At 42.6% G+C, this 17,783-nt stretch overlaps 1 protein-coding gene across 6 annotated transcripts in view; it reads left to right on the top strand.

The window, feature by feature from the left end:
• The window catches only part of LOC115192316 (receptor-type tyrosine-protein phosphatase F-like), a 435,047-nt gene that overhangs the window by 291,197 nt on the left and 126,067 nt on the right, over positions 1 to 17,783 (top strand). For 4 of the 6 annotated variants that reach the window (XM_029750671.1, XM_029750670.1, XM_029750673.1 and 1 more), the window contains exon 6: positions 3,480 to 3,590. In XM_029750671.1, the coding sequence (XP_029606531.1) occupies positions 3,480 to 3,590 (111 nt within the window). Of the gene's footprint in view, positions 1 to 248; positions 267 to 3,479; positions 3,591 to 15,365; positions 15,378 to 17,783 lie in introns of all 6 variants that reach the window. The other 2 variants (XM_029750668.1, XM_029750667.1) reach the window with 1 other exon arrangement.

Genomic DNA, 17,783 nt, shown 5'->3' with positions numbered 1-17,783 from the left:
CTGTTACCACTCTGGTACGCTCACCCAACACTGCAAAACATATCCAGAAATTTAAAAAGCAATTTTTTTATAAACATGTTGAGGGAGAAATAGCTTCTGGAATTCAATACTCAAGTTTTTCTTCACTCTGCGGTTTCTTCTCTTCTTTCTTTCTTTCTTTCTTTCTTTCTTTCTTTCTTTCTTTCTTTCTCTCATCTTTGTACTAATGCTTCTCTCTAATCTTATTTGCATTCAAATTACCTCTCCAGGTGGTACACCAATCAGAGGTAAGAATGCTGGGTACACAAAAAACTGTCCACTCACGTCATCCTTCCTGTCCTCCTCCTCATTCTCCTCCTCCATTCCCTCCTCCTTTCACCTCACAATGTCCTCATCACCAGTTGTCTCACTCTCTCTCTGGGACCTGACTCCTTCTCCACATCAGTACATGACCCTTTGTAAGTCTGTCTGGTCAATTGCACCTCTAAAAACACAAACGTCAAAGTACGAATCTACAAAATCCTTACTAGACATCCCATTCAAATTAAACCGGCTTAACGTTCACCTAAGAAAACTGTAACCTCATAGAAAGATGGACCTGCTTAAACTGTAGATTAACAAAACATATGATTCATATTTTGAATGGCAGCTCTATCCTGAGCGTGGATCGTGATCTCTTGACCACTCTTTCAGTTTTTATATTCCTAGACTCCTCGCGATGAGCCTGACATTACTGTATTTCTGATGAGCCTGACATTACTGTATTTCCGATGAGCCTGACATTACTGTATTTCCGATGAGCCTGACATTACTGTATTTCCATTCCCAACGTATGGCGGGATTGACACCTGCTATGATTAGTAGTCTGTGATGTGTTTTAGAGGTGGTCAACGCTGACTCCTGTCTGAGCACTGTCCCGAGAGGCTGTAGTCAGAGGCAGGAAGGAGGAAGAGCTACTAGATTGCATTATTAAAGGTTCAACTTCGTTGGGCAGAGTGAGAGCGGAGCTTCTGGCAGCTGGCTACAATCTTTATTGAGGGTCCTAAAATCTCCATGGCTGCGCCTCAAATGGCACCCTATTCCCTGCATAGTGCCCTAGTCAAAAGTGGTGCTCTATGAATAGGGTGCCATTGGGGAAGCAGACCATCTCTCTGACTGAGAAGTTGTCTCGTACCTCTGGCTTATTTTATACAAGGGAGGAAAGCGAGAGCAGGCTTCGGTGATCGGGTCAGTATGAACTTCCCCATTTGCCTGCTGCTCACCTCGTTGTCTCTCTCCAGAGATAAAGAACATCTCATCTCATCAAGGGGTCTCACTGCCATGAAGACGTGCTGAAAGGAAACGTGTTCCAAATGGCACCATATTCGCTATATTGCGTTACTTTTGACCGGAGCCCAATGGGCCCTTGACAAAAGTAGTGCACTGTATAGGTAATAGGTTGTCATTTGGGATACATTTAAAATGGGTTCCACAAGATCCAATCAAAGAGGAATGGAAAAGGATAATACATATTATGTGGCAATAACCAGCCACTGCTGCATTCCTCTGCTCTCCGCACATTGGAAACAGGATTGCCCTAGCCTACACCAAGCGTTGATCACTAGAAGTTAAAGCTAGAGGGAGAAAGCTAAGACCTTGGAAAAAGAACTGTACATTGAACACGTCTCCCATTATCATTCTGACACAATTGCATTGTGATATGGTAAGGAAATGTCTTGGAGAGAAGAAAGGCTTACCTGAGTTGGGCTGTGTGTGTGTGTGTGTGTGTGTGTGTGTGTGTGTGTGTGTGTGTGTGTGTGTGTGTGTGTGTGTGTGTGTGTGTGTGTGTGTGTGTGTGTGTGCGTGCGTGCATGTGTGCGTGCGTGCGTGTGTGCATGTGTGCGTGGGGGTGGATAGTTACAGGGGAGAGGGGGTATGAATGAGCCAATCGGAAGCTTGTCTGCGTATATGTGACGTTTGTAGCAGCAGGATACACATCTCAGGCAGAATCCTCTAGATGATTGACGTAACATGGTGGCTGCTGGTTAAAGATATTTCTGGGCGCTCATCCATCTCACCTAACTCCAGATTCCCATGGATGTCACCACACACTTTTATTTCTATGTCCAAATTTTTATCAGCAGTTGTGTGACAAACTCATCCCATATGATGCATTTCAGATTCATTTCTGAAATATATTCTCACATTTATTTTTCTATTAATATTCACTGATCTCAAACTGCATGATGTGTGTAGCATCACGATCAACAGCATCCCTGTACATGAACACCAGACACACAGTCATGTTGTCTGTCAAAACCGATCCAGAGTCTACTGTATATGAATAACTGTTCATTGTATAAAGGAAAATGCCCTGGGATATATGCTTTGGTAAATGGTAAAAGAAAATGATAAACCACGTGATCACTCTGAGTGAGCAGGAACAGGTAAGTGTTATGTTCCTGATCCAGTATTCATGTGTCATCCATTTTAGACAGGGACGGCCAAAGAGGACTGTCGACAAGGGCAGGAATAAAAGACTTTCACTCCCCTAGTCTGTTTTTACTCATTTGTTTCCTCACTGTTTGAAAAATGGTTCCTGTCCTCACTGTCACCAACAGTAGAGCAGGTGATAAGAACTAATCAGTGGTGATCAAAGCAGAATTGATTAGTGATTTGTGGCTAGTTAATCTATTAGGCTGAAGGCTGAAGCTTTGGCAGAGTGATGGGGAGATCGTTAAAGTACAGCAGAACTCTTTGGGATTCCCATCTCTCCGTACTAACATTGTCGTCACTCACAGAATGGCTTGGGCCTGTATTTGACTTTAGTATTGAAAAGTGAGAAGATAAAGATATGTTTTTTTGTTTATGAGACAGCAGGTTTAGAATTCCTCACTTTTAAATTACTGTATGTATTTTTCTTACTTGATTTGCTTTTCTCCTCTGTCCAGTCTTACTGTAACGTCAGGATGAGCAATAGGGATGAGCTATAGTTCTTGTTAATTACAACATATAGCTACTTTCATGAAAATTGCTATTGCATTGTTTCTGCAGTATTTAGGTCCCTAATAAGAAGTGTAATGTCCTCTTACCTGTCTATGCTTTGGTTTTCTCAATGTTGCCAAAATGTCTGTCTGCTAGATGGGTCTGTTTTCAAAATGTCAGTTGTTCTGATATATACTGTATGTGTATGAAAAGTTGGCTTGGTTATTTCTGTTTTTGTTTAGGCAAACGTGTGTGTGTGTGTGTGTGTGTGTGTGTGTGTGTGTGTGTGTGTGTGTGTGTGTGTGTGTGTGTGGATGTGTGAGTTTGATTTAGTGTAAGTCTGAACACACATTTCAGTGTGCATTTTGTCCCAAATGTCACCCTACTTCCTATATAGTGCACTACATTTGACCAGGGTGAATACGGCTCTAGTCAAAAATAGTGCACTATGTAGGGAATAGGGTGCCATTTGATATGCAAACCATGTATCCATCTGAGTGGACTCTGAGCCTTGACAATGTGCCCTCTCCCTTCAGGAGCTCTCCAAATAGAAAACAGCGAGGAGTCGGACCAGGGCAAGTACGAGTGTGTGGCGGTCAACAGCGCCGGGACCCGCTACTCGGCTCCGGCCAACCTATACGTGAGAGGTAAGAGCCCTCCCTGCCTGGCGAGCGGGTCAGTGCTAACAGTGGGGGCCATCCACCTGTCCATAAAGTATCTATTCTATTCTATCACTTCCCTCACTGCTCTCTGGTCAAGCGCTAAAGACTAGTGTAAGCTAACCCACTCCACAGCTACACAACTAGGTCTGCTCTCTGGTCAAGTTAACCCACTCCTCTCCACAGTGAGCCTGGTCTAGCTATACAAATACTCCACATGGATCTATTCACTGGTTGGAAACTGACAAATGCCAACCAACTACTCCCTCACTGGAATAATAGAGCACCTACCCAGCCAACCAGTCAGTGAAAGGTTCAGCCTAACCTGTTGATGCCTGTTCTTGTTATGCCAATGTTTTGTCTATTCTCTGTGTGAGGTGTTTATTTTCTTTCTTTTATTTTCTCCTGGGGGATTGTATACTCCCTATAGTGCTCTGGTAAAAAAGCAATGCACTATATAGGGAATAGGGTGCCATTTTGGATGCAGCCTTGGTGAAGTGGAGAGAGTTGTTATATGCTGGTGTTACATATGCAGTCTTGTAGACATACTGTGCATACAGGAAATAGACACCTCGTTGGTTACTGTCATCCTGAGTGTAGGAAATTCCCCTATCAACAGGGTGCTATGCATTCTATGGCTGCGTCTCAAATGGCACTCTATCTCCTATTTGGTGCACTGCCTATTTGTTCTACGACTACAAAGCAAACAGGGCTGATGTCATATCAAACTCAACCCCCATGGTCTTTTAGAGAATAATGTTCGGCAGCAAACAATTCAATTAGCCTCTATTCCACCAGCTAATATCAGGTTCTCAAAGGCAATTTCCATGCTTCAACTCAAGTTGGTTCCTTATGTCCCTGTTTTATGCACACCCACAGGTTTTTACCGTGCTCATTGCAAACACATTGTAAAAGTTCACCAAGGGCAAAGAATTAAGTTATTCACACATTTTTATGTTACTGATGTCACTTCTCCCCCACTCCCCCTCTCTGGCGCTCGAGGGCGCCAGGCAGTCCATCATTACGCACACCTGTCACCATCATTACGCGCATGAGCACTTCATGGGACTCACCTGGACTCTATGACTTTATTGATTGCCTCCCCTATATCTGTCACTTCCTCAGTTTCTTCCCCATGTCTGCATTAATGTCATGTTGTTCCCCCTGTCCAGATGCTGTTCTATGTTTTGTTATACAGTTGAAGTCGGAAGTTTACATACACCTTAGCCAAATACATTTCAACCCAGTTTTTCACAATTCCTGACATTTAATCGTAGTAAAAATTCCCTGTCTTAGGTTAGTTAGGATCACCACTTTATTTTAAGAATGTGAAATGTCAGAATAATAGTAGAGAGAATGACTTATTTCAGCATGTATTTCTTTCATCACATTCCCAGCGGGTCAGAAGTGTACATACACTCAAATAGTATTTGGTAGCATTGCCTTTAAATTGTTTAACTTCGGTCAAATGTTTCGGGTAGCCTTCCACAAGCTTCCCACAATAAGTGTATGTAAACTTCCGACTTCAACTGTATGTCCGTTTATCCATTAAATCTTCACTCCCTGTACTTGCTTTTCGTCTCCCAGTGTCTGTCCTTACAGAATGAACACACCAATATTGGAAGCATCAGGGATTCTTTTTGGGGGGGGTTGGTGACGTCAGGCCCGGGTGCCGGGGGTGCCTCAGCTGGCTCATCGGGCTTCCATACCTTAGCTGGCTCGAGAGGTTTTTTGCTTCGGTTGGCTCGGCAGGCTCTCATCCCACGTCATTACTCAGCCGGCTCATCAGGCTCCCATCCCACAACATGTCTCAGTCGGCTGAGGCGTGGGAGCCCGGCGTGCCAGCTGAGGTGTGGGAGTCTGATGAGCCGGCTGAGACATGATGGTGATGGTCGGGCTCCCATGCCTCAGCCGGCTAGTCGGGCTCCCATGCCTCGGCCGGTTTGTCTGGCTCCCATCCCACGTCATGTCTCAGCCGGCCCGTCAGACTCCCACGTCTCGGGCCGCCACGTCGAACTCCCACATCTCGGACCGGCATGTCGGGCTCCCAAGCCTCGGGCCGGCTGGTCGGGCTCCCACGCCTCGGGCCTGCTGGTCAGTCTCCCACGCCTCGGGCCAGCTGGTCGGGTTCCCATGCCTCGGCTGGCTCCTCCGGCTCCCACGCCTCGGCTGGCCCGTCAGGCCCGCCCAGGTGGGTTGCTAAGTGGTGCCCCTAGAGGGGTGGTACTATCACGCCTGATCCAGCTCCCCCTCTCTGGCCCTCGAGAGTGCCAGACAGCCCATCATTTCGCACATGTCACCATCGTTACGTGCATCAGCGCTTCATGGGACTCACCTGGACTCTAATACTTTATTGATTGCTTCCCCTATATCTGTCACTTCCTCAGTTTCTTCCCCGTGTCTGCATTTATGTCATTGTGATCCCCCTGTCCAGACACTGTTCTTGTTTTGTTATATGTCAGTTTATTCATTACATCTTCACTCCCTGTACTTGCTTCTCGTCTCCTAGCGTCTGTCCTTACAACTGAGACAATTCTAATATATCTACATTGATCGTAGAATCCCATTTATCCATTTCCATAGAAACAATATTTATTAATGTCATAATTAGTTTCTTTTTTTAGGGGGTAGATCAGCTTGAATGTTGCAGATAGAATGTAGCTTACATCAATGTTTTTGTCAGCATCACATCCAATCCCCCATATATTTGTGTATGTATGTATACATATACATACATATATACATACATACATACATACATACATACATACATACATACATACATACATACATACATACATACATACATACATACATACATACATACATACATACATACATACATACATACACAAACATACATACAGTGCCTTTGAAAAGTCTTCACCCTCTTGGCGTTTTTCCTATTTTGTTGCATTACAATCTGTAATTTAAATGTATTTTTATTTGGATTTCATGTAATGGACATAAACGAAATAGTCCAAATTGGTGAAGTGAAATGAAAAAAATAACTTGTTTCAGAAATTTCTAAAAAATAAATGACGGGAAAATGGTGTGTGCATATGTATTCACCCCCTATTCACCCCTGGAGCAACCAATTACCTTCAGAAGTCACATAATTAGTTAAATAAAGTGCACCTGTGCACAATCTAAGTGTCACATGATCTCTCACATGATCTCAGTATATATACACCTGTTCTGAAAGGCCCCAGAGTGTGCAACACCACTAAGCAAGGGGCACCACCAAACAAGCAACATTATGAAGACCAAAGAGCTCTCCAAACTGGTCAGGGACAAAGTTGTGGAGAAGTACAGATCAGGGTTGGGTTATAAAACATGTCTAAAACTTTGAACATCCCACGGAGTACCATTAAATCCATTATAAAAACATTGGAAAGAATATGGCACCACAACAAACCTGGCAAGAGAGGGCCGCCCACCAAAACTCACGGACCATGCAAGGGGGGCATTAATCAGAGAGACAACAAAGAGACCAAAGATAACCCTGAAGGAGCTGCAAAGCTCCGCAGCGGAGATTTGGAGTATCTGTCCATAGGGCCACTTTAAGTCGTACACTCCACAGAGCTGGGCTTTACGGAAGAGTGGCCAGGAAAAAGCCATTGCTTAAAGAAAAAAATAAGCAAACACATTTGGTGTTCACCAAAAGGCATGTGGGAGACTCCCCAAACATACCGAAGAAGATACTCTGGTCAGATGAGACTACAATTGAGCTTTTTGGCCATCAAGGAAAACGCTATGTCTGGCGCAAACCCAACACCTCTCATCACCCCGAGAACCCCATCATGCTGTGGCGATGTTTTTCCTCGGCAGGGACTGGGAAACTGTTCAGAATTGAAGGAATGATGGATGGCGCTAAATACAGGGAAATTCTTGAGGGAAACCGGTTTCAGTCTTCCAGAGATTTGAGACTGGGACGGATGTTCACCTTCCAGCAGGACAATGATCCTAAGCATACTGCTAAAGCAACACTCGAGTGGTTTAAGGGGAAACGTTTAAATGTCTTGGAATGGCCTAGTCAAAGCCCAGTTGAATCCAATTGAAAATCTATGGTATGACTTAAAGATTGCTGTACACCAGCGTGACCCATCCAACTTGAAGGAGCTGGAGCAGTTCTGCCCTGAAGAATGGGCAAAAATCCCAGTGGCTAGATGTGCCAAGCTTATCGAGACATACCCCAAGAGACTTGCAGCTGTAATTTCTGCAAAAGGTGGTTCTACAAAGTATTGACTTTGGGGTGGTGAATAGTTATGCACGCTCAAGTTTTCAGTTTTTTTTGTCTTATTTCTTGTTTGTTTCACTATAAAAATATTTGATATCTTCAGTGGTAGGCATGTTGTGTAAATCAAATTATACCAACCCCCCAAAAAATATATTTTAATTCCAGGTTGTAAGGCAACAAAATAGGAAAAATGCCAAGTGGGGTGAATACTTTCGCAAGCCACTGTGCATATAAATACATGTACATACATACATACAGTACCAGTCAAAGGTTTGGACACAACTAGTCATTCAAGGGTTTTTCTTTATTTTCACTATTTTCTAAGTTGTAGAGTAATAGTGAAATCATCAAAACTATGAAATAACACATATGGAATCACGTAGTAACCAACAAAATGTTTAACAAATGAAAATATATTTTAGATTCTTCAAAGTAGCCACCCTTTGCCTTGATGATAGCTTGGCACACTCTTGGCATTCTCTCAACCAGCTTCACCTGGAATGCATTTTCAACAGTCTTGAAGAAGTTCCCACATATGCTGAGCAGTTGTTGGCTGCTTTTCCTTCACTCTGCAGTCCAACTCATACCAAATCATCTCAAATGGGTTGAGGTCGGGTGATTGTGGAGGCCAGGTCATCTGATGCAGCACTCCATCACTCTCCTTCTTGGTCAAATAGCACTTTCACAGCCTGGAGGTTTGTTGGGTTATGTCCTGTTGAAATACAGCTGATGGTCCCACTCAGCGCAAACCAGATGGGATGGCATATTACTGCAGAATGCTGTGGTAGCCATGCTGGTTAAGTGTGCCTTGAATTCTAAATAAATCACAGTGCGTGTCACCAGGAAAGCACCCCCACACAATCCCACCTCCTCCTCCATGCTTCACAGTGGGAACCACACATGCCGAGATCATCCGTTCACCTACTCTGCATCTCACAAAGACACGGCTGTTGGAAACAAAAATCTCAAATTTGGACTCAAGATTTCCACCGGTATAATGCCCATTGCTCGTATTTCTTGGCCCAATCAAGTCTCTTCTTACTATTTGTGTCTTTTAGTAGTGGTTTGTTTGCAGTAATTCGACCATGAAGGCCTGATTCACGCAGTCTCCTCTGCACAGTTGATGTTGAGATGTCTGTTACTTAAAATCTGTGAAGCATTTATTTGGGCTGCAATCTGAGGTGCAGTTAACTCTAATGAACTTATCCTCTGTAGCAGAGGTAACTCTGGGTCACAATAACTTAAGTTTATAAAAAGATCTAACACAACATTAGGGGATGATATATGGATAATTATGGATTTATAATCAGCTATAATGGGGCGGTCATTTTGGACAGGGAACACAGAATTAATTAGCAATTATTTGGGCTGCAATCTGAGGTGTAGTTAACTCTAGTGAACTTATTCTCTGGAGCAGAGGTAACTCTGGGTCTTCCTTTCCTGTGGCGGTCCTCATGAGAGCCAGTTTCATCATAACGCTTGATGGTTTTGGCAACTGCACTTGAAGAAACTTTCAAAGTTCTTGAAATGTTCCCTATTGACTGACCTTCATGTCTTAAAGTACTGATAGACTGTCATTTCTCTTTGCTTATTTGAGCTGTTCTTACCATAATATGGACTTGGTCTTTTACCAAATAGGGCTATCTTCTGAATACCACCCCTACCTTGTCACAACACAACTGATTGGCTTAAACGCATTAAGAAGGAAATAAATTCCACAATTGTGCTTTTTATGAGGCACACCTGTTAATTGAAATGCATTCCAGGTGACTACCATATGAAGCTGGTTGAGAGAATGCCAAGAGTGTGCAAAGCTATCGTCAAGGCAAAGGGTGGCTACTTTGAAGAATCTCAAATATAAAATATAATAGGATTCGTTTAACACTTTTTTGGTTACTTCATGATATGTGTTATTTCATAGTTTTGATGTCTTCACTATTCTTCAACAATGTAGAAAATAGTACAAATAAAGAAAAACCTTGAATAAGTAGGTGTGTCCAAACTTTTGACTGGTACTGTACAGTCATGGCCAAAAGATTTGAGAATGACACAAATATTAATTTCTGCGGCCAGTTTGTTCGATGGCAAATTGCATATACTCCAAAATGTTATGAAGAGTGATCAGATGAATTGCAATTAATTGAAAAGTCCCTCTTTGCCATGCAAATGAACTGAATCCCCAAAAAACATTTCCACTGCATTTCTGCCCTGCCACAAAAGGACCAGCTGACATCATGTCAGTGATTCTCTCGTTAACACAGGTGTGAGTGTTGACGAGGACAAGGCTGGAGATCACTCTGTCATGCTGATTGAGTTCGAATAACAGACTGGAAGCTTCAAAAGGAGGGTGGTGCTTGGATCCATTGTTCTTCCTGTGTCAATCATGGTTACCTGCAAGGAAACATGTGCAGTCATCATTGCTTTGCACAAAAAGGGCTTCACAGGCAAGGATATTGCTGCCAGTAAGATTGCACCTAAATCAACCATTTATCGCATCATCAAGAACTTTAAGGAGAGTGGTTCAATTGTTGTGAAGAAGGCTTCAGGGCGCCCAAGAAAGTCCAGCAAGCGCGAGGACCATCTCCTAAAGTTGATTCAGCTGCAGGATCGGGGCACCACCAGGACAGAGCTTGCTCAGGAATGGCAACTGGCAGGTGTGAGTGCATCTGCACACACAGTGAGGCGAAGACTTTTAGAGGATGGCCTGGTGTCAAGAAGGGCAGCAAAGAAGCCATTTCTCCCCACGAAAAACATCAGGGACAGACTGATATTCTGCAAAAGGTACAGGGATTGGACTGCTGAGGACTGGGGTAAAGTCATTTTCTCTGATGAATCCCCTTTCCAATTGTTTGGGGCATCCGGAAAAAAGCTTGTCCGGAGAAGACAAGGTGAGCGCTACCATCAGTCCTGTGTCATGCCAACAGTAAAGCATCCTGAGACCATTCATGTGTGGGGTTGCTTCTCAGCCAAGGGAATGGGCTCACTCACAATTTTGCCTAAGAACACAGCCAAGAATGGTACCAACACATCCTCCGAGAGCAACTTCTCCCAACCATCCAGGAACAGTTTGATGAACAATGCCTTTTTCAGCATGATGGAGCAACTTGCCATAAGGCAAAAGTTATAACTAAGTGGCTCGGGGAACAAAACATAGATATTTGGGGTCCATGGCCAGGAAACTCCCCAGACCTTAATCCCATTGAGAACTTGTGGTCAATCTTCAAGAGGCGGGTGGACAAACAAAAAACCACAAATTCTGACAAACTCCAAGCATTGATTATGCAAGAATGGGCTGCCATCAGTCAGGATGTGGCCCAGAAGTTAATTGACAGCATGCCAGGGTGGATTGCAGAGGTCTTGAAAAAGAAGGGTCAACACTGCAAATATTGACTCTTTGCATCAACTTCATGTAATTGTCAATAAAAGCCTTTGACACTTATGAAATGCTTGTAATTATACTTCAGTATTCCATAGTAACATCTGACAAAAATATCTAAAGACACTGATGCAGCAAACTTTGTGAAAATTAATATTTGTGACATTCTCAAAACTCTAAACTTTTTGCCATGACTGTATATACACATATTTTTTTAAATATATTTTCCTTTATTACTTTCTAACCTTACCACCCCTCCCCTAATTGGAGTAAACTGGTGAACAACAACGCTTATGCTTCTACTTCCAATGTATATATACTATATACATTTCATAGGCACAGTCTATTTTACAATAATTACATTTTGTTTGTTTTTACTCCTGTCCTTCCTCAAACCTCAACCTCTTCAATCTATTTATTTCACAAAAGTTCTGAACCTATATGCGTTTTAGAGACACAGTATATTTTACATGAGTTATCTTGTTATTAGTTGTTATTATTCCCAACCTTCATCTCCATTCAACCCCTCCCATCTATCTCTTAACACCATCCATATTGGATTTCTATTTGCCATATATTTTTCAACTGTGCTGTGATGTTTCACAAAAGTTCTAAACCTTTCTATTCTCATAATTTCTAAATTAAAAATATTACATTATTGATCGATTGACTATGACTTTTCAGATCACCCAGTAGTGCAATCTGTAGAGTTTGCTCCAGGTAAATGTTTGCAATTCTTCAGCCATTCCTGGACTTGTGACCAAAAACAAGCTACATATGGACAGAACCAAAACAAATGATCTGCAGAGCTGGGAAGGTTCTATCCCCCATATCTATAACATTCTATTGGTTGTAAGAATTTTGCATACTGTATACGTTTTGAATCCGGCATCATTTTGCATATTAGTTCATAAACCATGTGCCATGGAATCGGTACGTTGAAAATCCCAACTATTTTGTAATATATATGGCACAGCTATCAATTATTTTGGTCCTTAAATGAAACTGGTATACTTTTTTATTTATCACAATTTTCTTTAACCAATGTTGGTCTTTAATGCATGGCCGACAGACAAGTTCCCTACTTTTTCCCCCTTCCTCTTTCCTCTCAGTGTCTTAATCAAGTCTTAATATCTGTCATCACATCAATTACTTTGATCTTCAAATTATATGTTAACTTGCTTCCGGTAGGATAATATGTTTTTCTTGCAGAGGTTCATGTTATACTCCCTCCAGCTAAGTTCTTTAGATAACTTCAGCATCAAAGGCTTTTAATTAATTATTCAGGTATCTGACAGACCTATACCACAGTATAAAATCAATGTCCTAACCTGTACGGTTGTTACTAGTTAACACAGCCATAAAGTCAGAATTTGTGAAACTACAAAAAATGTGCCTTTTGGTCTTAATTTCAGGTTAGGGTTTAGGCATAAATTGAGAAGTATGGTTAAGGTTAGGGTTGAGGTTAGGGTTAGGTTTTCAATCAGATTTTCTGAAAATAAATTGTAGCAATATGACTTTGTGGTAACTAGTGATGACCAACCTGCACTGCAGTGCATGCCTTCTGGGTAAATTGTCCCATGGTTGACCTCTGACCTACTGAGAGGAAACATCCTCTGGAGGTGGAAACCTGGTAACTGCCTCTGTCAGCCCAGGTCGTAAATTCTCCCAGATTAATACATACATGACCCATTCAGTGATAAAAACTCTTAGAAAAGATACATAGAAAAGATATCTGCCATTCTCCTTGGTGCCGGGCTCCCCTTTGAGCTTAGTTGCATCCCAAATGGCACCATATTCCCTACACCCTATTCTCTATGTAGTGCACTACTTTTGACCAGAGCCCTGGTTAAAATGTGTGCACTGTATAGGCAATGGGGGGTCATTTGGGACGCAGGCCTTAACTCGGACCAAGTGACAGTGGGAGTGCTGTCGCAGGGAATACAGATTAAGAATTGGTCCGGGTGATGAATGGCATTTAATATATATGTATAAGTGTTCTGTAATCAGCCTGCACCTGCCCAGTGACAGAGTAAGATATTGTGTACTTGTTTGCTTGTGTGTGGACTATAAGTGTGTGTGAGTGTTTGTGTGTGTGTGCACATGCGCATGTGACCATCCTGCAGTATGTGTGTAGGTGTATACATATGTGTTAAAATCCTGCAGTATTTCTCACCACCCATGCCTGCATCAATTTCTCACAGAGAGAGCAGATTACATCTCACTCCGGGGAGGAATTGCCTTTGAGAACTGAAAGAGTCTTTTCAAGTGTTTTTTACACTGTGAAATATTCTTTATGATTATTTTTCACTGAAAACCCTCAGTCCATAATGTGTTGCCATGGAGTTTTACTATACTGTTGAATATCATTTGAAAAAGATAAACCCTTATGCACTGTGCTGAAATATCACTCTACTAAACCTACAACTGAAGTCATCAAGGTCAAGACTCCCAGCTTCTTTCCTATTTGTTTTCTTACAAATGTCAGTTTCTGTATAATGTAACACTGGGTTGTTCTGTTTCTGTACAATGTGTTCTTGTCTGAATGGGTCTAACCTCTATCTCTCCAGGTATTACACCACTCTACCAGTGGTGTAATTTCCTTAGCAAATGATGGTGCCTGAAAGCGCTCTCTCTGCTGCTAGAGAGAGAGAGAGAGAGAGAGTGAGAGAGATTTCTTCTCTCTCTTCTTTTCCTATATTTGTACTTCTTCCTTTTCTCTTGTCTGTCTATCTCAGCTTTTGCTTTCTGATCATCACTCTGTGTGTGGCGTGTCCTTGGCACTGGCTCCATGTCCATTGCTGTGTTATATCATATACACAGACTGTATATGGGAGTGTCCATTACACAAATGCTTATCCTGCTATAAAAAAATGATTCTACCATTGTCTGTGTGCTTTCCCATGTCTTTCCCAAGTGTCACCCAAGGTTTCATGTGTCTTGGGGTTTTCTGAGCTTCTCTGAAACTTGTGTACGTATGTGTGTGTGCTTTTATTTGTCTTTGTGTAGTGTGTGTGTGTGTGTGTGTGTGTGTGTGTGTGTGTGTGTGTGTGTGTGTGTGTGTGTGTGTGTGTGTGTGTGTGTGTGTGTGCGTGTGCGTGTGTGTGTGTGCGCATGTGTGTGCATGCAGAGATCAAGATTAGAAACAAGCTTTAAAGAAAGGAACCACGTCTACAATGCATAGACTATTTAGATGCACTATACTCTGCTCATGTAGGTATAGGACTGTGCCCATGGGACATAATGTATAGGACATCATGAATGCCACAATCACTCATACTGGTTAAAGGCTTCACCACCGTGGCCCATTTGATTAATTCTGTCAGCACACAACAGTGGTATGAGGCCATTGCCTCAACATTGAGTGAGTGATGCACAGAGCTCTCTCTGTTGTCGGTGTACAACTCCGTGGTCAGGCCATTTTGTGTGCGAGTCAATAACTCTGAGTGTATGACTAGTCCAGAGCCAGTGGCGGCCATGTTTGATGTTTGTATTCACATCCAGCCTCTCTGTCTCTGGTATCCTCAGTGGCTCTGCTAAGAAGGTGTCAATGGACAGAATAAATGTGGCTGCCTTAGCTAACAGCAGAACAGTATCTGCTTTGTGTGCATAATGAAGTCCGCTTGTCAGCCAGAGAGACTGTCTGCGACCCAAATGGCACCCTATTCCTTTTATAGTGCACTACTTTTGACCAGGGCCCATAGGGGTGCGATATATAGCAAATAGGGTGCCATTTGGGACGCAGGTTCTCTGACTGTCTAATGGCATCTTAATACACAGGCAGCAGCCGATGGGTCTGAAGGGAAGGGCTTAGAGAACATGAGAGTAGTCAGGAACAGAGAGGAGTACGTGTGTGTGTGTGTTTGTGTGTTTATATTTATGTCTGTACTGTATGAGATGTTGCTATGTGTGTGTTTTTGGAGTGTGGCTATCAGTGCACTGGCCTTTGTCTCCATAGTGTTTTCCTCACTCTCTCTATTATGGATAAGTGGAAAATGTTCCTGTTTTACTCTCTCTGTTTTTCCTTGTCTTCTTCCTCCTCTTCCTTTTTCTCTCTTGTTGGTTTTTCTCTTTTCTCTTTACTCCCCCCATCATCATCGCACTTCGCCATCCATAAAACAATCCAAACCTCACCAAATCCTCTCAGATCAACGAGAAGGTTGGTTTTTTTCACTGTTTACCTTCCTGCTCCTCCTCTGATACCCCACGGTATGCCAAGGCCCGGTGGGCTGGAGCCTGGCAGCGCTCCCAGCATCACGCTGGGTGCCACGGGCCCGTCCCGGCCTAATGGGCCTCCCAGGAACCTTCCTTCCTCTACCAACCTGAACGTCCACTGTGCATCTCCTACCCTATATCTACTGCTACCCTCTCTACCACTGCTATGCTGCCTGCCTCCACCCTAAACCCTCCACCATCTACATTGTTATAGGTCTTTGAATATGTCTGGCATGGATGGGTCTTCCCTGACAGCTTCAGTCTGTTATGTATCATCCTTGCCCACTTCCTTAGGTGATCCTCACATCACCTAGGGCGTGTCTATTCTATCCATCATCCTCTATGTTCACACTGTGTCCGTCCAACCATGGCTGTGTCCAATTGGCACCCTATTCCTTATTCAATTTAATACTTTTGGTCAGCGCCTCAAGGGCTCTGGTCAAAAGTGTGGCACTATATAGGGACTAGGGTGTCATTTCACTCTGTACCTGAGCCCTCGCATCTGTGTTGCCACATGGACTCGTCATGGTCCCAGTCTAGCTGACTGCACAACTCTCATCTTACCTTACCTTGACTCGACTCTCACACAGTATATCAACATCAGCTGGTAGCATAGCTCTCCACCATACAATCTTAGAGAAAACAGAGGTATTGTGATCAATTAATCACGAATAGTAGTTGGATGTAGATATCTCTCTGGGGAGTAACAATAAGCTACCGAATTGCAGCCTTGGTTATATCCATGGTTTATGAAAATGAGAAGCGCATGGGCTCTCACTGAGATTTGTCTGATGCAATGCATTATCATAGGTCTTCAGCAACAGTGGCTTCTCATTGTCTTTTAGGTATTTTACATCTGGGTTCAGGGAACAGATATAGGAATGTTGCATGAAGCTTAAGAGATCAGTACTATTTACATACAAGTTCAAATTTCAGTAAGTGCCTTTTTCCCACCACCCTGGAACGATTATCCTGTTTAATAGAAGATGTTGTGTTATCCCGGTTAACAGTGAAAAGCCTTTTGAGTTTTCAATATTTAATCAGGCAAAAGCAGCTTTGATTGTTTATTTTGGATTCAACATTCAGTGCAGGATTCCAGATTTAGTTCATAGAACAATGAGAGCAGTGAACAGAGAGGGAGAGACTGCAGAGAAGAGGATGAGAATAAAACAAACAAATCTGTTAACAGACCCAGTGTGTTTTTCAGTATTTTTTTCCAGTCCATATTTTCAAACGTAACCCCAAACAACAGGGGTCAATTCTGAGACAAAGGAGTCAAAAATGTAATAATTTCCCCCCAAAAATGTTTCATTCTTAAAAAATACAGAACTTTGTCAAGCAACTAGATGCCGACCCAAAACAAGAAAACAATTTACCATGTTTTCTCTGTATTTCATTCCTCCATTAAAAACAATATTTATTTTACTATTGGTGCAAAGCTGAATGTTTTGATTCAGTAGTGCACTTTGTGATAAAAACACAAAATTTGGCACAGAGGTACAGTACTAGTCAAAGATTTGGACAAACCTACTCGTTCAAGGGTTTTTCTATATTTTTACATTGTAGAATGATAGTGAAGACATCAAAACCATGAAATAATACATATGGAATCATGTAGTAACCAAAAAAGTGTTAAACAAATCAAAATATATTTAGATTTTAGATTCTTCAAAGTAGTGTCACGAACCGGCTCAAAGTTCGTAACAAAAAGGGAGACAACGTGGAGATAAGGAATAACAAAATATATTTATTAACTAAAGTAAACTAAATATAATTAACAACGGTATGTGTAGTCAGTAATCAGTAGTGTAAGTGAGTGGTTGCATGCATAAATGTGATAATGAGGGGTGTTGAAAGGTGCCAACGCAAACAACCAAAAACAGCCACAAAAATGCCACAACCAAAATCTGTGTCTGCATGGAGAGAGTCTCCCCAATGAATGGGGAAGAGGTATATTCATCCTGGGACACACCCGAGCCCAGGTGTGTCCCATTTTGCTAACGACTCTCCCGGGCTCCGCCCACTGACATCCTATTTAGGAAAACAAGAGCAAAGAGACAGAATATGGCAGACAGAGTGGGAGGGTCGTTACAGTAGTCACCCTTTGCCTTGAGGACAGCTTTGCAACCTCTTGGCATTCTCTCAACCAGCTTCACCTGGAATGCTTTTCCAACAGTCTTGAAGGAGTTCCCACATATGCTGAGCACTTGTTGGCTGCTTTTCTCATCCCAAACCATCTCAATTGGGTTGAGGTTGGGTGATTGGGGAGGCCATGTCATCTGTTGCAGCACTCCATCACTCAAATAGCCGTTACACAGTCTGGAGATGTGTTGGGTCATTGTCCTGTTGA

Source organism: Salmo trutta, chromosome 4 (genome assembly GCF_901001165.1).
Source record: "Salmo trutta chromosome 4, fSalTru1.1, whole genome shotgun sequence".
NCBI classification, from domain to species: Eukaryota; Metazoa; Chordata; class Actinopteri; order Salmoniformes; family Salmonidae; genus Salmo; species Salmo trutta.
This window is presented reverse-complemented; position numbering and strand designations above follow the sequence as displayed.